Genomic DNA, 21,805 nt, shown 5'->3' on the forward strand with positions numbered 1-21,805 from the left:
TGAACAAAGCCTTTAAGCCTTATGCTGGTGCTGCCCATTCTAGTCGTTCATGCTTCCAAGCATAAGCAAGCGGCTCTCTATGCCAAACAATTTTGTTTTGGTTTAAAGATGTATTCTACCATAAAGTCTCCTTACCTAGAATTCTACTTGCTTCTGGTGACACTGCATCTTGCTTCTGCAGTGCCTTGGATTCAGAACAGAATGTCTAAAGCATTTTTAAATCAATGCAGTTGAAACCAGGCAGGCAGAAAAGCAGTATAAACAGCAATATAAGTAGCATAGAATTAACAAAGTGCATCCAGCATCTCCAAAGAGACATTCACTCACCTCTGCAATCAGTGACTCCTCTACAGTATTCCCTATTCAAACCCATATTTTCTCAGGTGCAAATTCTGCACTCTAACTGTATCCCACATTGCTCCCTGATGGGTGCAAGACATCATCTCTTGTGGCTAATTGGGAACCCACATTTGTCAATTTATGGGCTGTCTGAAGGCTGAGTTCTCCTTGTCTTTACCACAGTGTGAGAGGAAGGAAGGACTCATTAGTTTTCTCAGTTCAAACAAAATGAAAATTCTCTTCACTGGCTTATGCTTGATTCTCATCAGAGTCAAAAGTTATGGAAGTTATCGGTTTGAAATCAAAATGGCAGGCTAATTTCTTTACAGCAAGTATCTAACAGGGAGGTAAGAAAAAGGCAGCGTGAGTCAGTTAACATACAGAGCAGATTTTTGCTCCTTAATAGCTATAGTCATGTTTTGATCTGAAGAAATAGACCTGGTAGTTTAGTGAGAGATTGTTTTGTTGCAAAGATGAGTTTCTGGCTCCCAAATTGTAGCTCACTGCACAAGGATTGCTATGGCAAGATTACTTCATTTTTTGATGTTATTTTAAGGGAGCATATTTATGAGTAGATCCTCTAAGCGCTGATGATCAGAGAAAGGAGGATAGTGCCCAGACCTGCAGGGGTGGACAAAGAGACTCTATGAGACCCTGCAGGATCTGAAAGAAAGGCCTAGAGACAGCAGACCAAGTGCCCTGAAAACGCTACAAACAACATGTGCCTCCCCACTTAGGAGCTGAATTACAGGCACCGATAATCAGGTAAGACCCCAAATCAGCAGTGAAAATAACCTTCTGCTCCCTGCCCCTGAGAATCTGGAACCAGGTACCCACAGAATGAAATGGCCTTGGAAGGTGCATGTAGGACTGAAGTGGTGTGACCTACTTGCACTCTGGGGGAGGTGGGAGGCTTGTAGTCCCTCCAGTAATTGGTACATGGCCTACTGACATTGTGGCCAACACTCTAGTCTTCATTGCTAAGGTAACTCTCATCATGCCCCTATGGCAGATAAGAACTCCCCCCTTTGTGCTTGATATAGTTATGCAGCTGCAGATATCTGGCCAAAGGCTGTGGTACAGGCGGCTGGGGCATGCCCCCACTGCAAGCCGAAGCGTTGACCCAGCATAGGAATACAGCCTGTATCTTGCCCTGGGGGGCAGACCTTCCTCTCCTGGTAGCTCTGAAACATCTGTATTACTCTGAGTCTCTGAGTCTCCAGGATCACTGGAAGGAGAGAAATGCCATTGAAGTGTTCCAATGTTGCTGTGAGATCAAGCACAGCACTGCGTGATGGTCTGTGTGGGACTAATGGTCCAGAAGATGGACCTGCACCAAATGACTGCATGCCTCCACTAACACCACCAAGCACTGGCCCATGAGAACACAAACTTCAAACACACACTGATCATCAATCGTCTTACATTGTGTCAACCTGCATCGCAATGGACTGAAAGTAGGGAAACATTTTTCCCTGCCAAGTCTCAGCGCTGATGAACAGACATCAAACGCAGAGAGAGAAAGAGAAAGAATCAAAAGAAAGAGAGAAAGAGAGAGAAAGAATCAAAAGAAAGAAAAGCAATTGAATTAAATGCAGAAGTAAAAACATGAGGTACAATCTGCATGGTTGAGCTGATAGCACTGGAGCCAGGAGTTCTGCTATAATAAAAATAGACTGGAAGCCCCAAAGGCAGAGGAAAATAAATTAGAGCCTAGGAAGATAAGAAGATTTTAAGAAATAAGGTCACAACAGCTGCTGAAAATTCAGCAAGTCCAAGAAGGAAGAAAAAGAAGGAAAAAAAAAGAAAGAAAAGTGAGCAGGAAGCATGTTTTCTAGAAAGAAAAGCAAACAGGTAAGGGAATGTAATGGAAATACTAGTCTAATTGGCTATAGCCCACCTGCCTGACATCAAAAACATTTGATTGGAAAGCAGAGCACTTACCCAATTAGCCCTCAGCTAATGAGATAACAGCAGGAAAAATGATTACTTATAACACCCAGGAAGGAAAGTACTGTCAAATCCAAGTGCATTGGTAAAGTTCTTCCAAGTTCCTCAGCTTAGCTCATTGTCATGCATATTTTCTTTCACATGTTTTTTTAGTGACTGGCTCTGTCCTAGGTTCAAAAGGATCAGGAACCCTACGACTGAGTATACAATAAGACAGCTGGTGTGTGAAAAAAGCTACTTTCCAAAGCCTCAGGTGCACAGGGATCTGCAGAAAGATACCCTTGCCTTCTCTGCACCACAGACATGCCTGTGCTTCACCTGCCAAGGTTATTTAGTAGACAAACATTCCACACAGCAGTGAGCCATTCCATGGATCACTATCTCCTTAGTACAATGTTCTATCACCCACGTCCATTATGGTTGCCAGTGTTATTTGAGTTTTTAAAACACTAACAAATTGGACAAGTCAAAGTTACATGAATAGAATGTACAAATGGAATAAGACACGCACTGCTAAGAAATGTCTATGGACTTATAATTTTGCTCCACTGTATGCATGCTTTGTATGTAAGTGTAAAATTGTGTAAGCATGTCATTTTCCCAAGGCAGATCAGGCAAAGGATGATAAAAAGTATATGGTGAGTCCTGTGGTGAGAATACCATGAGCATTTTGACTCTTGCAATAAATTAACAGTTTCATTTGCTTTGTAAGTCTGATTTACAATCATCTTTTTGATCTGAGTACACCAATTAAAAGCCCAGACCTTCTTTTGTCAGCAGGAAGTGTTGGACGAGATAGAGAACTGAAGGGATAAACCTCCAAGCTCATTGCAAACTTCAGGCTTTATGGATGCAGACACTGGTGTGGATGTCTCACAGCAGTACCACCACAACGTGATGCCCATTACACACCAGCCACAGGGAGAGCCCTACGGCTCACAGACCCTGCCTTGGAACCTGCTTTGTGATTCACCCCCACTCTAGATAAGAAAGTTTGCGCACTTACACATATTAGCCTACAGTTGACTGGGCCTTTTGTCCAGCTCTATGTGCCAGTTGTCTGCCAAGCAGATCATTAATATCCTCAGCAACACCTCTTAAACACCTGCAAGGACCCCTGTAAAATATTGTGTTAGATACTAAAGTCCCACAGGGTAATCTCTTCAGTCATACAGTTTCCCACTGTTAAATTGTTTAATTTTTCTGAGGAATGTGAGAGAAAGAGTGAAATGTGACTTACCTCGGACACCAACAGTAAACTTCCACTGCAAATGCACCTCACTCGTGGCTTTCCTGTGTGCTGGCGCTCCAGGCCTGCGCGCAGTACTGCAGATGGGGCCTCATGAGGGCAGAGCTGAGAGGAACAATCCCCTCCCTCTCCCTGCTGGCCACCCCTCTGGTGATGCAGACCAGGGTACTGTTGGCCTTCCAGGCTGCGAGTGCTCACTGCAGCCTCATGTTAAGTTTTTCATCTTCCAGGACCTCTAAGTCCCTCTCAGCAGGGCTGCTCTTCAGTTGTGCTCTCAGTCTGTACATATATACACACTACTAGCAGAACATCAACTGCCAACAAGCAGTTTGCAGCCTCTGACAAGCCTGGTAGTCTCTTCCTTGCCTGTTTTTGTATGGCTGTATACCTCAGCAAGCCAATGCCTGTACCTCAATAGGCCTAACTTACATGCTTCTACCACGTTACACCATCAGAAGCCAGATCTTGTAAATATCTATGGCTTCCCCTGTTAGAAGTGAGAGGAATCCTGAGCTTCCACCGCCAGTTCTTCTTGAGGCTCCTGCGAACTCCATTTCTCCATGTAAACCTGCAAAGATTTGTTACATTCTGCTTTCCAAATCATTAACTAAAGCGGTGAGCAATTACAGCCTCCGTATCAATTGCTAAGTAGTGCCAGTAATAATCAGCAGCCAGCTGGACTCTGTGGCACTAATCACAGACAGTATCTCTCTGAGCCAAACGTTGAGCTAATCTTCCAGCCACGATGCAGGCCACTTCTCCAAATCACCTTTCAACTTGGCTCCAAGAATACAATGAGAAACCAAGTCAAGAAGCACTCGTTAAAAAACATTTTTCTACATTTCCCTTACCCATAGAATAATTCATACCATCATAGGAGACCAATGGGTTGGTCAGGAGTGATCTATCCTTTGTGAATACATGTTGACTATTTGAAATACCTTTATCCTTACCATGCTGAGGTAGTTGTGGCATCAAGGATAGTCCTATAATCTTCCCAAATAAACAGGTCATGCTGACCAAGCTCCCGCAGTTCCCTGGATCACCTTCTTGTCTTTGAAAACGGGTAACACGCAGGTAACACACGTCACTTGCTTTGTTCTACTATCAGGAACCTCCATCCAGCAAAGTTGTCACAAGCCATACAAGGTAACAGAGAACCACCCAGCAATGGTATTAGGCCGATATCCCATCACCCTTGGGCGTATCCCATCTTGTTTCATGGACATGTGCACAAACAATGGGCTTGAGCGGTCTGTTTTCCTTTAACAGGTAGCTCTTCACTCCTGCAGACTAGGCTCTGCACAGGCTCAGTGACGAGAGAGATCTGACAACAGATCTGACAGTAAAGACAGAAAAACAGCAGGTATTTCCCAAGTCCTTTATCACTAGGCCCACTGCACACTGAGCAGCAGGATCACATTTTCACTGTTCTTCCTTTCACTGCCTATCTTTTTAGGGGAGCCCCTCTTGACACTCTTCTGCCTAAAATGGTTCCCAGACTGTAGACCACCATGTCTTGAACAGTGATCTTCAAAGTCAATAATTACTGCACAAAGGCAAGAATGGTGGAACTGGCAGCCCTGCCTACTGACACTGAGTTTCCTAAAAGGGAGTGGGAAGTGAAGACAGATACCAACAGGTTAGGATGTTGCCCACACACATCTTACAGTTCTTTATCTGCTAGGGCTCAACAAGCATCAGCTGCTCCTTAAGAACCAAGTGAGTAACCATGACTGGCAAGGCAGAAGTCTCACTCTTCCCCCAGTAGCCAAGCAAGGCAAGCAAGACAGGCCAGGGATGGCAAACAGGGTGAAGCCAGGTCATCAGACAAGCTTGTGATGATGGAGGGCTAAGGTAAAGCCATGAACTCAATTCACAGGCCAGGTTCAGACTCAGTGAAGGAGATCACGGGTCAAACATACTCCAGTGATTGACAGGCAGCTTCAATGTAAGAACATATGTCTGAGTCCACACAGGAATACAGGTCAAGGGTCAGAGTGTGGATCACTGGGCAGTTTCCATGTCCAGGCACGGGCTAAAAGAGACGACTTAGAGGTAGGTACTTCCTGGACATCACTTAGGCAAGGACTGAAGGCTCAGGCTGGAGCTTACATGAATTCCTGGACACACAAGTAGGAGCGTGGATGCTCACAGAAGGACAAGCAGGACCCTCAAAGTCTATTGGTGTTCCCAGAGACATAACAGGATCTATGATCTGCACAACACAGCCCCACTGCTGATATGCATATTACATGTTCTTTCAGGTACAGGAAACATATGACAACAGCCACGCATTACATTCATAATGGGTATTTTCAGTGCAAGTTGAATGCCCTCATGTTCACATGTGTCAATCTTCTTCAAACAACAGAGCACTGGTTTTTCTCATAGTGGCCATATCTAAGTGGATCTCAACATCTTGCTTGACTGAGATCAAGGACTTGCTTTATTACCATGGCTTGTATACCAGTATAAGGACCAGAAGAAACAGCAAGTGAGCTGCTTTAGGTATTTTTTGTTTGTTTGTTTTCCCCAGTTCATGCTCTGCTGGATTATTATACCCAAGATCCCTACAAGCATGCCTCTTCATGACTGAACACTGAAGGCTCTTTCATGCTAGTTCAAAACAGAACAGAAAAGGAAGAAAAAAATACTGAACAGAAAAATATTCTTGTGTTTTCTGAAATCTAAGTACATTCTCTTAGTTTCATTGATTCAAAAAGCTTGGACTCAAGTCCAGCTCTCGTTTCTAACTATGAAACCTTTCAAAGGAGGAAGATATGAAACTTACTTTAAAGCTGTGTTTGATCTACAAGATTACCTACAGTGCTAATTTAGATAACTGTAAGAAATATAACTATATACTTCTTAAACTAAAAAAAGACTAGGCATAGCCTTTGAAAGTTTATTTCAAGTATTAAAAAGTCAGTCAGTAAAATATCTATAGCATTTTTACTTTCAGTACAAAGGCTTAAACAGATAAAAAGAATTAGAACAATTCTAAAATAAAAAAAAAAAAGAATACAATTCAAAATTGTGAACAACACTGAAAAGGCACTTTAAAAAAGACATCCAACAACAAATATAATTCTTATGTCACAGTGAATCCTTAGTCAAACATCAGCTAATACTTTATAAACAAAGAACTAATTACAGTCTGGACAAAATGAGCATCACAGTCAGACAGAAGTGAATTTAAACTCCGTGCACTTCAACCGCTGTACTTTTTGTTCACGTATAAAGAAAGCAGAAAGAGAGGCAAGGAAGTAGGGAAGATTCTTCAGTGAGCTGTGAGCTTACAGCACTGCATCCAGATGAAGAATTCAGAGTTCAACTTCTACAATTTCTACAAAAATATATTTAAGAAAACCGAGTAGCAGCATAAACACTTCACGGTACTCCCTTACCTTCATGCTTAAGGGTTTTGTATCTGTATTCCAAGTTTACCAAAAAAATTTTCTACAAATAACTGAAAGCCTTGCTAGATGAACAAAAATCAAACTAGCATAAATAGAAAATAAACATGTAATGCCTGAGAATTCTTGTAATCCCTTTCTAGTAGAAATATTTTTCCACTGCCAGCAATGGAAAGTATCAGAAGTTGAATTTTTCCAAAATCAGAAAAGAAAACAGATCATGATTACTTAAATGACTTTGAGGGTCTTTTTTTAATTTTTCTTTTTCTTTTTTTTTTTTTTTTTTCCCCAAGATTCTGCTATCTCCTGTATTTAAAAAAAAGTCAAATATGCCAAAAAGATGTACAACATTTGACAATGACATTTTCAGCACCAAAGCCTAATTGTGCAATAAATACACATGAAATAAATTCCCACTTGCAATAATAACTTGCTGATAACTTGCTGAACAAATATGAACACTTATGCAAAAATACGAAGTAAACCGGAAAAAGAATTCTAATGTCAGCATTTTTTTTCCAGTGGTATCAAGTGTGATGTATGATACAGGAGTGCTATCCAGGCTTTTCCATCTTTTTTTCCAGATACATTTTCCTGTAGGTTTGAAACATCTGTTTGGAGTCTTTCATCGGAATGTGAAGAGCCTTGTCATCTCCTTCCAGTATTTCTATGGCTGTATCAAGTGGAATACAGTCCTCAGCTGAAAGACAGGGAGAGAAGCAGGGTAAAGCAAAAGATGCCAACAGCCAGCTTGGGTTTTGCCCACAATTTACAGCTCTAGGTAAATCTCATCACCAATGCTACCTATGACTCAAGTGCACACATGTACACTAGAAAATTCTACTATCTCCAGCAACGTGTTCTTGTGACAATAAAGATTTCCACAAGTCTTTGAAACTTGGATGTCTACTCAACAGCACCCATTTTGGTGGCAGAGTTACTAAGGAATCGATGGAAATAGTTCATTACAAATGGCTGTTCTAAAGGAACACTTAAAACCAAGCAGAGAGCATTCAACTTTTATTTCAAAATCAACAATCAAAAGCCAGTTCACCTGTAAAGATCTCCTTCAACTTTTTTTGCTTCACTGAATCGTACTTTAACCAATCTTCTTTTTTACTCTTGACACCTACGAAGAAAATTAAGAAGGTTTTTTGTTGAAGTTCCTTTTTGACAAACATTGGTCTCTACTCAGTATTAGGCTATAACATATATACTACACATGCAAAAGGAAATTTTCTTTGGGCACAAAGATGACTGCAAGAGTTGCTAAGTACAAACTGAGATTTGTTTTTATTTGCTTACAATCAAATTCCACGTTAGACATATATATGCCTCACATGTTATGCACTGCTTAAAATGCATAAAGATTGGGATAGGTAGGAGGAGGAAGACAACTTGTAGCAAATATGGTAGTAGTTACAAAGACTAAGAAAATGCTGCAGCAGTCAAAAAAACCTCATGATTCTCAACCTAATCTGAACTACAAACATATATTCCTTTTGAAGTGGAAAAGAGGTGCATATTCATCATACCTTCCACAGTAGTTTTCTCTTTTTCCAGAAAATTCTTTGCAGCTAAGCTTTCATCATCAGTGGCTGAATTTCTGAACAGTATCTCTGGACACAGCTTAAATTCAAGCACTTGCCGTTTCCCTGGTTTCTCATTTTCAGAGAGAGAAGCATCTCTTTTTGAATCTAGACTACGTTGTGATACTTTGGACTTTACATGCAAGACAGGCCTGACAGGTGATGTCTCCAACTTTGTCAGAAAGATGCGTTCCTGAGCAGTACGTTTAAACGCAACTCTATTTAGGTAGTGCTTTTTCGGTTCCTTTTGAAGATGTAGTTTTAATCTGTTTGTTCTTCTGTTTAAATATAGCAAGTTTTTATCAGAAAACATTTTCTCGGAACACTTGTCTTTGTTTTGACCATCAAGATGTCTCTCTTTGTTAGAAAGGTGGTTTTTGGAGATGGTAGATAGACCCCTTCTTCTCTGTAGTTTAAGCACAGAGCGATCTGCTAATGAATTCTTAGATTTCCAGACATTTTCCCCACTCAGCTTTTTAGCCTTGTCGGTATTTATCTTGTGATCATATGAATGCCGCTTGGAGTTCTTTGTTTCAGACTGTTTCAGACTTTCATCTTCCACCTTTGTTTTTTTAGAGCTTGTTTTTCCAATCATATTGTCCTTCCTCTTTCGTTTGTATGACTCCTCCTGTGGCGGATGAGCTTTTACAGATTTATGCTGAGAAAATGTATAGTTGCTTGACTTTAAGTCTCTAATGCCAAAGTTTGGGAACTTCATAGCTTCTGCCTGATAACTATTCAGCTTTTCACGTTTTATTTCTGGAGATAACTTTGCTTTCCCTTCAGTATTAACTCCTACATTTCGTTTCTTGCAGTTCTGTTCTTTACCCGTGTTCTTGTCACAGATTTTTCTTTTTTGTCCTTTACAGTCTTCACTGTGCTTAACTGCAACATTCTCTGACTTTGTATATTTATGAAGGTCTCTTTGGGATTTCACGGCCAAATCTGTTCTGGTTTTATCTTTTGAAAGGGACTTCATTTTGAAAATTCTCTCCTTCTTTTCTGATGACTTCATCGTATTATCTGTATCTTTACAACCAGCTTTCTCTGACAACTCCCCTTCTGAAACTTTATGATGACCTTTTTTGTCACAATGAAACTCTTTCTTTGACGATGGAGCTCTTCTAGACTCTTGCATCTCTTCCTTCAAATTACTGCTTTTTGAACGATTAACATCTTGTTTTGCAGAGGAATTAAGTGGCCCAATTTTTTCCAGTTGTGGTGAAAGTGGTTTGTGTTCGTTGTTCGTCTTGGATTTTTCATTAGTTACAGAGGTGTATTTGCATACATCTTTTTTATTCTTCTGAATGCTATTCTGAACATTTTCACAAGTTGGTGGGTTTTCTCCCACACTGTTGTTCTTCATTATGGCATCAGAATTACTGTTGCTTTCTTGTCTTCCTGCAGAGTTAGTGTTTTCAGCTTCTGAAAGTTGCTCGGCATTTTTATCTGAAACAGAAGTTCTACGTTTACAGGAGCTCTGTGACATTTCACCCGACACAGACAGACAACCCGTTAAACTACAAACCTCTTTATTTCCAGAGCTGGAAGGGGATTGTGGGTTTTCTTTCTCCTTACATAGACTTTGACTGGGCTGAACACTGCATTCAAGGCTGCCCTCATGGGTTGAAGACTTTTCAGACAGTTGACTCAGTACTCCACTGTTTTCAGTAGAGGAACATGGCTTCTTTTCAGGAAGTAACTCCTGCACCTGACCAGAGTTTAACTGTGCAATTTGTAGCTGATCTACTGGATTCTTTGAATCAGCTTTTTTGGCAGGAACATGAGCCTCTTTTTGAGCTTGATTCTCCCTCTGCTCAGCCACAGAATTGTTTCTTGCTGGTTCTTTTGTCAGAATATCAGCCCCTTCAATGCCAAATGGAAACTCTTTCATAAGTTCAGTAAGCTGATTATCTAGATACGTAATGGGTTCTACTCCAAAAACGTGTAGCTCTTCTACGCTCTTTTTAGAGGATGTGACATTTTCTTTTCTGCTGCATGTTGTAACAGTGAATGCATTTGTTTCAGCAGTAACGCTTACCAAGGAATCCAGTGAATTTCTAGCTAACTCCTGGTTTATACTAGCAAGAATTCCCAAGTCATTTTCAGGATACTTGAAAAATGTATTTACTGGCTTTTTTTGCTCTGAGGTAGAAACTGTGCTAGCAAGCTTGCCACTGCTTTCTTTCTTAGAATGGCTAGTTATAGCACTATTGAAAATCTCATCTACTTCACTAATGTAGCATGATGATTCTCGCAGTGCCTTTTGCAGCAAGGTCTCTCGCTGCGGAGTGTTCTCCCTCAGGTCATTTTTATTCAATTTCATCAGCTGTTCCTTTTGCCTTGGGTCAGACGCATTTTCTTCTGATGGGGCACCACTGTTCAGTGCACGTGTCTGAGGGACTGAGCTGAACATGCTCGCTATTTGCGGATTATATGATTTATCACCTTCAACAAGGGAACATACGCTAGCAATATGGAACATCTGTTCTTCTATCACAGCTGAGGGAGTATTACTTTGTGTCCCTAGCACTGCTTTCTTGCCATCATGGTCTTTTATATATTCTTGGAACATTTTACTAGGAAAACTCTGACCCGATTCAGGAAGAAGTTTGTTCTGTAGATTTTCTTCAGCATCTCTCATGGCTTGACTGAGTTTCCTTTTGTTTTCACCACATGAATCATTTGCATTCATACTGTTTTCTACTATTCTCTTTCCATCAGCTGATTTGGTCTGTTGTAAACACGGGTCGTCCGTCTGTATCAGAATGCAGTCATCAGATGATGAAGAAACACTTTCTATTGTTCCTTTATCTGTATTTACCACATTTTTTCCCTCTTCTTGCATGCTGTGTATGCTTCCCGTGTCAATCACTGGATAGGTTTTATCTGCAGATGTTGGACACTTGTTTACCTGTTCACTCTGAGCTCTCTCATTAGAAAGCACCAAAGGAGAGACAACTGCAATTTGGAGTTCTAAACCTTTTATCAAATTGCAACTTAACATGTCATGTTTTTGTCCTATGGAAGTGGTTGTTAAAGGCAAGACTGTTACATCTGTGCTAACCAGAAGATCACCTTGTTCTCTCTTATTTGTTGTGTTTTGGCTGTGAGGTAATGATGAGATCTGATTTGCTGCAATGTTTTCATTTGACTGGCTATTTTGAACACTCACAGGTTCTGAACCTTGTTTCTTCCATAAGCCCAGGCATGCAGTTAGCTCCTCTAGAGAATAATTACCACTGTTCTGTTTAAAACATGGATTTTCAGAAAACTGCATTTTTTTCTGAGCTACATCACCACTGAATTTATTTGCATTAGATTCCATCATTCCTGATACAGGAGTGTGTGTGTGGACCGTAGATACCAAATCACCTTTCTCACTAGTGTCTTTTAATAAGTTCCCACCCAAGCCTGTTGAATCTACCTGCTGTTTTTCATTAGAAAGGAGATTAGTCAGTATGTTATCAGCAATAGTGCCAGCTTTCTTCTCTTTTAACATATTTGTGCTGCTCAATACGAACTGAAGAAATGCTGAGTTCTCAGGATAACTTTCCACACTCGTTGTTGCATCTCTGCTACAGCTATTTGGTTGACTGTGACATGAAGCATCATTCAAGGATGTCAGCGTTTTCTGAGAAGAGGCCAAGGCACTCTTCTGTTCCAAGATGGGAGAATTCTCTGGATTATTTAATAGAGCTGTAAGTTCACTGTGGGAAGGAATGGGAAGGGGCCCTGACGAAAGGCTTCCCTGCTCTACCTGATGATTACCGTGAGTCCCTTCTAACCTTCTGTTGTCAACACCAGTTATGTTTTTGTCATTTCTTTCTTCAGGAGAAGATCCAAAAATAGAGTGCTGCTGACTGTCTGTCCTCACTGCCTGTGATAGGGAAGATACTACACTTTGCTTGGGCATCTGAGGAAGACGATTAGAGAGTGCATTTTCGTAACTCGGAGGAAGCGTAGAAGTGCTTTTGTCACATTTTGAAGTCAAAAATTTTCTTCTATACTGGTGCATCCTTTCAAGCAGAGCACATTTTCTTTTAATAACTTGCAGTTTTTGAGTTTCCCAAGCTAGATTGTCACCTGTCATTTTTCTTTTATCTTCTCTTGCTGAAGAAGTTTGAGAATTAGCAGGCACATTCACTGAACTAGTAGTCTGCCTTTCTTGAACTGAAACAGGATCACACAGTGGCTGCGAAGCATCCGTTGAAGAAAAAGGTACTGCTCCTTGCATAATATCATAAAATTCTGAGGAGATGTCGGTGGGGGGTGCAGACTTGTCAAAGAGCTGGTTTACTGTCACATTTCCACTTGAATTACAGCCATTCCTAACCCCTTGACTGACTTCTCCCAGCTGATGTTTCAGTGAATATTGCTGAACACTGTTAAAACCAGAAGGATTTTTTTTGTCTGACGGGCAGCTCTGGAGAGGGTATTTATTAAACACACTGTGTACTGCCTGCTGTGCACCTAGCAAAGGCTGCGCTACAGTTTTTGATTCATAGCTGGCAGGCAACAAAGATGATGCAGAACATCCACTGGGTGCTCCTGATCCCATCTGACTTGGAACATATTGTGGCAACTGTACATTTGTGGCAGTATTTTGACTCAGTGACTGTGAAAACTGAATCTGATTACCGGAATTATGTATTTGGTTTTGGACATGTTGCCCAGATGTACCAAAAGATAAACAGTTATTCTGGGAATGGAGATATTGACCGGGTGACTGATTGACAGGTACAGAAATGCTTTGAGAAGAAGCAGAGGTATTTGTGTTATACTGCGGGACGCACCCCAACTTTGAAGAATTAATGCATTCACGGTTACTTTGATGCAACATAGTTCTCAGAGAACGCTGCTGTGACGTTTGTGAACAAACAGCATAACTGTTTGAGGTGGCATAATGAGGTCCTCGAAACACATTGGGCACGCTGTTTCCACCGCTCATTTGAGAAGACAGGAGAGGAAGCTTTCTGTGGGAAGAAATAAGCCTACCAGGGTTTTGCCAAGAGCTCTGAGTCATCTCCCCCTGTGCACGTGATGTCTGATTGGGAAGTGTCGGTGCAGGTGGTACATAGGATGGTGGAGACTGATTGACTGAGTATTCCGAGGTAAGAAAACTTTTTATGGCTACAGATGTTCCTGGTAAAGCAGCATTAACAGTTGGTAGATACACTTGGTTATTTCCCACATAATTGCATGCATTTTCAGAAGAAAGTGCATTTGTTTGAGGAAAAGCTTGTGCATTAGAAAGCATTTGAGTGTAACAGGATTCTTGACTTTGCAGGTTATTCTGCGCATCTGCATTCTGGAGTGGTCTTACATTCCAGTCCATCTTTTCTTGATTTCCTTTTCTGAAGTCCACAGTTGAAATTCTAAAAACAAGAACAAAACTTTAATTTATCTATCAAGACCTACATCAACTTACCAAGAAGGAATTTAAAATCCATAACAAACAGAACCATTCAACTTAAGTTGCTACAAAGAACAGAAACTCCACTGGAACATGCTGTGGACATCAGCATTATTTATGCCAAGCTGCACAGATAATTTCCCAGAGCACAGTTAAGTTACAGGAGACAGAGCAGCAGTTAACAATTGTATTGATTGTTTAATGAAAAAAAAAACAACCCTCAGATTATTCTGAAAGGTTGAATAATGGAATTAAAAATGTAATACTATATTCCTATATTTACACTGAAATCTGATGGGAAAAATACTGTATCATCTCATGCAGATGCACTAAGCAATGCTTAAGAGGAGAGGATCCTGCAGAATATAATACTGGTCAGTTTCTATACAAGACTGAGCTTCAATTATTCCTTCAAATGTGACAAAAGAAAGGAGAAAATGGATATGGGTTCATTAAAGATCTCTTGTAAGAATGTACCCTGCTTGTTTTCATTGCACATGTCATTTTCTCTTCTCTGATGCTGCAGTCAGTTACCAATTGGAGAAATACAAGTTATAACGCTTGTTGACAGCACATGTACCTACAAGGAAAACAGCCTCAATTCAAGAAGTTAAGCCATTCACCTACTAAGCTTGAAGGCATGAAGCGTGAGCAAGACATCATCACTCCTGTTGCCAAGTAGGCATTCAGGAGGTGACAGGATACAGTCTAACTCTTCATTTTACATAGGAGGTAGCTTTCAGAGGGTTTTTTTTTCAGATTTATTCCCATGGAAACTACAGCAGATATAAAGAGCACAATAACAGTATTTAATAGAGAAAATTCTACACTACAAAACACTACTTTTCAACAGTCACCACCATTAGCAATGCATTTCTGACAACGTACAAGACCTGCATGCCATGCTCGCAGAAATCTACACCAGTGGAGATGATAAACTCTTGCTGTCACCACTGCTGAAGCACACCACACTTCACTGCACTCACATCCACTGTTTAATCTCCAGAAATGTTCGGCAAGCACTGATGAATGTCAGTGGGCACAATTTTTTCTCCACACGAAGGAATTCAATGGCACCCCTTTGTTTCAGCTGCACTTCCATGTCAGCCTGCTCCTCTGCTGCCATCTCTCACATGGCAAAAAAACCTAACAGGATACTGGTGGGAAAGTTCAACCTCTTCTGCCATACCACCAACATCAACCTGACATGGTAGGGCAGAACAATAAAACGAGGCATTGCTTTCACAGCAGTCCTCGTATAATGATAATCAATAAGCCCATCTGGGTACAGCCGTTACCTCTGAATGACAAATTCAAATCTGTCAGAGCTAATACCTCCAAAGCAAAAGAAAAATACTCAAAAAAAAAAAAAAAAAAGGAAACTCACAGGCAAGAACACTGAGTATTAGACTGAATTTCTCCACAAAACATTTCACACAATTTCCTTGAGGTCAACCATTATCCCTACTTTTTCTTTTCATGGCTCTGAGATTGAAAAGTCTCTCCCAGTTTCAATCTTAGAATTGAAGCACAAGTCAGATGCAGTCTGTAAAAGCCAGAAAGTTAAGAACTGTCTAGTTGAACTACCCAAGTGTTATTTTCAAGATTTAGAGATAGCTGTAAGCTCTTCACTCATTTACTTCATGCTCTCAAAAGGCATCAGTACAAAATGAAACTGGAAAACAAAGCTGCTTATGAGAAGAAACTAAAAAAACACTATAACAGCACAAATCCTTCAAGATTAACAGCAGTATTAAAGCAGTGTTTACACTAAGGTATGCAGCTCAGGTGAAAATACAGGCTTCTGTACTCAAGCTAAGATTACAGATCAACAACATCCAACTGGACATTTCCTGATAAATAATCACACGATAAACAACCACTTCTTTGAATACTGCTGAAGCTGTTTAATACAACAAGCACGATTCAGATGCGTGAACAAAAATAAGGCATCACTGAGCAGGAAACAGGAGAAACTGACTACATGCAGTGCACAACCTAGTCAAGAGTTCTTGTCACTGCCAAGACCAAGATGAGTAATACTGGGTTCATGTTCGCTAGATGGATTATGACAACATTCAGTCCACAACAGACCACAACTTAAAAATATTACGTAAATTTAATATATCCAAACATGCCATTTATAAAGTGGTATCTGGCAGAAAGTACGTGCCTTAGGAAAAATGTCTGATAAGATCTATATCAGAACAAGACTCCAGAAGACAAAGAGAAGTCTCCTCAAATGTGCTTGCATCAATTCACTTCCTATATTCTCTTCTGAACCCCAAGCCTCCAAAATCATCAGCAAATATTACACATGGGTTCATGCCAGTTTTCCAGTGAAGGTACAAAGAAAGGAAATGGAGAGATTCTCAGTGAACAGAGGAGTAACAGCAACATGTCTTCATTAAATTCCCTGTTATGCAACTGATGTACCTGCACATAGACTTATCTTTCAGTCCGAATTGTGCCTCTGGTCTCCACATTAACCAATGTCCCCGAATCACTCTTCATGGAAAACTCACATTCCACCTGCAGAGAGATCTGAGAGCTTTCTATATAGTTGGCCCAAATTCCCAAGTTGAATTGGAATGAGTTTCTATACTAAAGTTGAAATGTTCAAGAGGAAAAAGAATACACTCAGTGGAAATCTGTTTGCTTTGGTTTGCTATTAAACTTAGTTTACACACTAAGTTTATTTATGATTTAAAAAGGGGAAAAAAAAAAAAATCAGTTTCCACTGGCAATTTTCCTTATTGTTTATTCTTAGGAGATCCTTCCCTAGGAGAAAACACTAGCCAAAAACACTTAGATCACTCCAAAAGTAATGCCTCCTATTTACTGCCATTAAAACTACAATAGCCACAATAACACTATTTGATGTAGCTGAGAATTTCCTCTAACACACTGCTTTTCAACACAGTCACCACCATTAGTTCTGCATTTTCATCAGCCGTGAACAGGAGCCTGCATGCCTGACTTGTCAATACCTGCACCAGAAGAGGTGACCCACTATCACTGTCACCACTGCTGAAACACCATCCACCATCTCACTGCGCTCACATCCACTCTTTGGTCTCCAGAAACATTTAACAAGTGTCAACAAGCGTCAATAGGTGCAACTTTTTTTGCATAGAGGAATTCAATGACATTCCTTTGCATCATATGCACTTGCACATCAGACACAATTTTGTCACACCATCCCTCTGCTGCCATCAGTCACAAGACTACAAAATGCAACAGGATATTGGTGGGGTCTAACACCATCCCATCAACATCCGCCTCTGACATTGTGGCACAAACTAATAAAACAAGGTATTTCATTCAGAGTAGTTCTCGTAAATGAAGCCTAAAGCACACACACACACACAAAAAAAGTTACTGTTTTGATCTACTGAATCAAATAAGGTATTCCAAGATTTAATACTTCATTTGATGAACGTTATAACTTGAAGTCTGTAGCCCTGCAAACTGGAGCCAGAAAACACCTAAACGGAGAAAATGCAGGGAAAGCACGTAGTAGTTTGATGACATGTAAGACCTTTGAAAAATCTCACACATCACTAAGTTAACACAAATGCAGCAAGAGGCCCCAGAATCACAGCATGGGAACTTCTGTGCCAAGAAAGACCAGTAACTGAATTGCCAAACCAGAGCAAATATTTACTATTTCTATAATCAGATGCGGCAGTAACTAAACTGCTAACTTAACATCAATGCACCTATTTTGGCTAAATGGTAAGGGCATCGCTAGAGCAGATGTCCCATCTCACTTGGTGGGTTGCAAGGAAGACGAGTCACTGGAATCCTTCAAATAGGGCACTCCCTGCTTGACAGCAGTTGCTTCTGCAATGTAACCTGGCGCTACTTCAGAGGAACAATACAAGATAGTTTATCAAGCTTTCTAATAACAATTAATCAACTACTTCAAGACAAAATTATGCAAGTCCATAACAACAATCAGTAAGATTACAGATGAAGGTACTTGGCATAGAATGTTACTTTCCTATCAACTACTCTGCAACAGAGTAGTTTATAGTAGTAGTAGATTTAGGCAACAGCTACTAAAGAAAGTAGATGTGTTATGTTTCATGATGTCCACCATGCTGTAACCAAGGCATCCCAACACTTCCCTCACATTATACACACAGGATCAGAAGGCAGCTCTTCACGCTAACAAACAGACCTCTTAAGCTTTGAGTACAGAGCCCAGAAGAGCAGACATGGCTTGGTAACTGGATTTATTCAAGCCTTCACATGCCTGAGTATTAAATTTTAGCTTAAGCTGTGAGCAGCCCTAATTGTTTCAGAAGCTTGCTCTGCTCGTGGATGCCGGATTGTTTATGAAAGGAAGTAGCTCTGATTTGCAGAATAAGACTCCATAACCCACAGAAGGTTACAAAGCAGGTATGTTTATTTCAGCACTGCACACGCGCTGGGTGCAAGGGGAATGGCTTCTCCCAACTTGCACTCCCGCAAGCAGATGCATTATATATTTAAGAGCCAAGCTCATAAATATTCATCAGATTTCCAAGAACTCATTTGCATGTTTTTTTTCCCAAGGGATCATTTACATATTGTTCCTCCCCCTGGCAGATGCGCGGTAGCCTCCTCTGGTTGTTGTTGGATGAAGGCTCAACATCTTCCTCCCCACCTGGTGGTCGTTCTTGGATGAAGTCAGTAGTCCTCATTGCTATGTCCTTCTGACCTTTGTCCCAGATAAGAACACTTCCCCTATCTTGCATGCCCCTGCAACTCCTTGTCATGCTTGTTCCCTTTTCCACTGTTCTCTCATTGGTCCCTTTTCTGCTGACTGGAGAAAACTTCCCTTCAGGGGCTTTGATTGCATTGCCTTGCTCTAAACTAAGCGACGCTATTAACCTTTTAAGTCCTGCATCCTCTAGCCCACTACCTCAGCTCTTCCATTTCCTCTGCTACTTTGAATACAGGAAGTAATAAATAAAACATGAAGAGAAAGTTACCCTGCCTATTTGTTTTAGAAATCCTGAGCTCCATTTCAACATAGCTGAAGACCAATGTTGTCATCCCAACAAAAAGGATTACCTCAAGTCTAGCAGGTCATTTTGTCTGTAACTGATAAGATTTCCACTAACATCCACGTTAGAAGCCTTGAAGCTATTTTGGAGTAGTAAGAACACCACACAGTCCCCCTGGAGGCAGGATGTGCCAGGAGAAATTTGAGAGGCAGTCACATGCTGTAGAAAAAGAAGTTTCAGAAACAAAACTCTTCTGAACTGTAGATGATAAATACACCACCTGCAGAGCATGTGTAAATAGCAATAATGTGAGTAATACCACTGATCACAAACGTGTTAAACAATGGAATAACTCTATAGAGATTTGAAGTTTCCAAGGGAAGCACTTGGTATAACTGCATGCACAAGTCTTTCCCAGTGCAATTATAGGAAGGGAAAGAGGCTCAACCCAATGGCTGATCTCAGAAGTCAGTAAAGATACCTTTCCTCCCCTTTCTCCTCTTATACTATATTATACTATTTTCTTTCTTTCAAGTGGCGCTTGAGTGACTCTAGACAAACACACCTCTAGTTTGTAAAGTTTACTCAGAGAATGTTTCTGACAGAGAACCAGAAAACCGATGGCTCAGGGCAACAAGGCAGCAGTTTACCAGTTCCATAGTATCAAGTCTCCATCCTTGTGTGACAGTGTGCTCTCCTTTCCGTAACTGCCTACCTCAACCTGGCAGCAAGCAACAGTAATGATAACGACCACAGATCTGCCTCTAGCTGGAGGAGGCTGAAAGAACTGATGATAGCAGACACCTGGTTCAAAAGCTGATGACCAATTGAGCACAGGTCTGATAAGCAGACTATGACTAAGCCAATCAATCACCTTACCCCAGAAATAGTGTGCAGCCACTGCCATGCAGGAGAGCTCAAAGGGCTTCTTGGGCTGCTTAACAGGATCTCCCCTTGAGTAGGGATGCCTCTTGAGGTTACACGTGAGCAGAGTTCCTGTACATCTTGCCAACGCAGACCCTCAGTAAACAACTGAGGGTTTGTTTTAGACTTTGTTAACTTCACTAACATTGCACTTTAGATTGATTGTGCACATTTAGTCCCTTAGACATAAACCGTTGTCCAAGTCTGGGATTAGGTGGATCTGGCTGCACCTAGGCTCCTTGGTTCCATAAGTCAAGGAATTTAGAAAGCAAGGGGGTCCACTCTGAATATTGTGACTCAGAGGGAAGGTCTCCTACATGTGTGTTTACTCTTCCATCTATGCAGTAAATAATCAAGTGTAGCCAGCCATCTCAAATCTTGTTGCTATTAAATCACTACTTTATATTGCGTCAATAAATATATTCTCGCTTCTTTTATGAGTAAGTTGTATAACGTGGTTGTTTCAACCCAAAATACCTCGTGATATTATCACAGAGCCTGGCCACAGGGTCTCCACTTTACTCCAACCTTCACAATCAGAATCCAACTGATACTGAAAGATGGTCAACCAGGAAACTATCCAATACTCAAGTTGGCGTGTTGGAAAGCAGACATTCTTTAATAGCAGCACTGGATGCATGGGGGTAATCCTCCTATCATATGTAGCTTACACAAAAGATCTTCAGTTTATATACGTTACTTACACTATAAATAGAGAAGTTTCTCAGAATTATGTCACAAATGCAAGTTTTCCCAGAAGTTTGTTACATATTTAATGACCAATTCCAAGCAGGTCCTCCTATTTCCCCGGTACAAAGACTCAGCAGAGCTTACCTCCTTGGTTCAGAGACACAGCTCTTTCTCCTATCTAAACAAGTTGCATGGCAGAGCCATCCATCAACAAACACTAGCAAGCTTAACAATACTGTTACAACTTTTATCACAACCTTTAGGTTCCTATCATATTATACTAATTCCCCTCTCCTCCAACCTTGGTATGGCCCCTCACACTCACCTATTACAGAGGTTCCTCCTTGATCCACCCCAAGAAGGATATCTCCTTATTGTTGCTTATGCAATTATTCAACATAATGCCTGGTTTAGGCACACTGCAGTCATCCATACTGCATACGACTGAGTTATAGCCAATTACCATGACAATGCCCAGGTGGCTGAATCCATCACTTAGCCATTCACTCCTCTGACAACATCAACTGGGTGCACCCACTGGCCTCCCCTCATGGCAAGCAAGCTCCTTCCATACCCACACAAGGAAAATCTGTGGCAACTTCCCTTGTGGAAAAAAAAATCCAGGAAAATGCCTATGTGCCTACTTCAGCTGTTGGCCACATTCATTTCCATTCCGCTCAATTCATGGCTAAGGCCACATGCAGTGCCCAAGCAGATGCCACTGCTGTGACCAGAGGGGCAGAGGTCGCAGCAAATACTGACACCCATGATAAAGCCAATCACAGCATATATTAGCAGCTGAAGTGAGGAAACTTCACCATCTTGGGGTTTGTGCTGTTACAATATCCCTTATCTGTGATTTCATCCACTACGCTAAGCTCTGAAAGGCCCTCTGGCACAACACTGACAATCTGGAGCCACTTGGCTATTTTATGTTTTTTTTTTCTGCAAGTAACTCTTTAATCTCTTAACTCCAGCAGAAGGAAACTTGGTTCTGCTTTGGTAAGATATTTTCCTGTTTTGCTGCCCATTCCTGGATACATCTCAACACAGGATGTCATTCCATTCTTTCACTTTCCATGTATCATATTGTGAAGCAGTAAGGCAGCGTAAACAAGCCATTCGCAATATCTGCAAGTTCTGATTCATTATAAAGAGCTTTTTCTAACTGTAAGAAACACTCAGTTTCTCATCAGGCAATGATCTTTGCAAAGCAGCAGAAGTTGTTCTTC

General features: G+C 40.9%; 1 protein-coding gene across 1 annotated transcript in view; it reads right to left on the reverse strand.

Moving 5' to 3' along the window:
- Positions 1 to 7,453: 7,453 nt before the first annotated feature.
- The window catches only part of RESF1 (retroelement silencing factor 1), a 26,419-nt gene continuing 12,067 nt past the window's right edge, over positions 7,454 to 21,805 (reverse strand). The window contains exons 2-4 of the mRNA XM_042890240.1: positions 8,493 to 13,924; positions 8,012 to 8,086; positions 7,454 to 7,657 (exon numbers count right to left, since the gene is read on the reverse strand). Coding sequence (XP_042746174.1) covers positions 7,512 to 7,657; positions 8,012 to 8,086; positions 8,493 to 13,884 — 5,613 coding nt within the window. The 5' untranslated portion in view covers positions 13,885 to 13,924 and the 3' untranslated portion in view covers positions 7,454 to 7,511. The remainder of the gene's footprint in view (positions 7,658 to 8,011; positions 8,087 to 8,492; positions 13,925 to 21,805) is intronic.

The sequence above is a fragment of the Lagopus leucura genome, unplaced genomic scaffold (genome assembly GCF_019238085.1).
Source record: "Lagopus leucura isolate 7727_CA_CO unplaced genomic scaffold, USGS_WTPT01 Super-Scaffold_100159, whole genome shotgun sequence".
Lineage (NCBI taxonomy): Eukaryota > Metazoa > Chordata > Aves > Galliformes > Phasianidae > Lagopus > Lagopus leucura.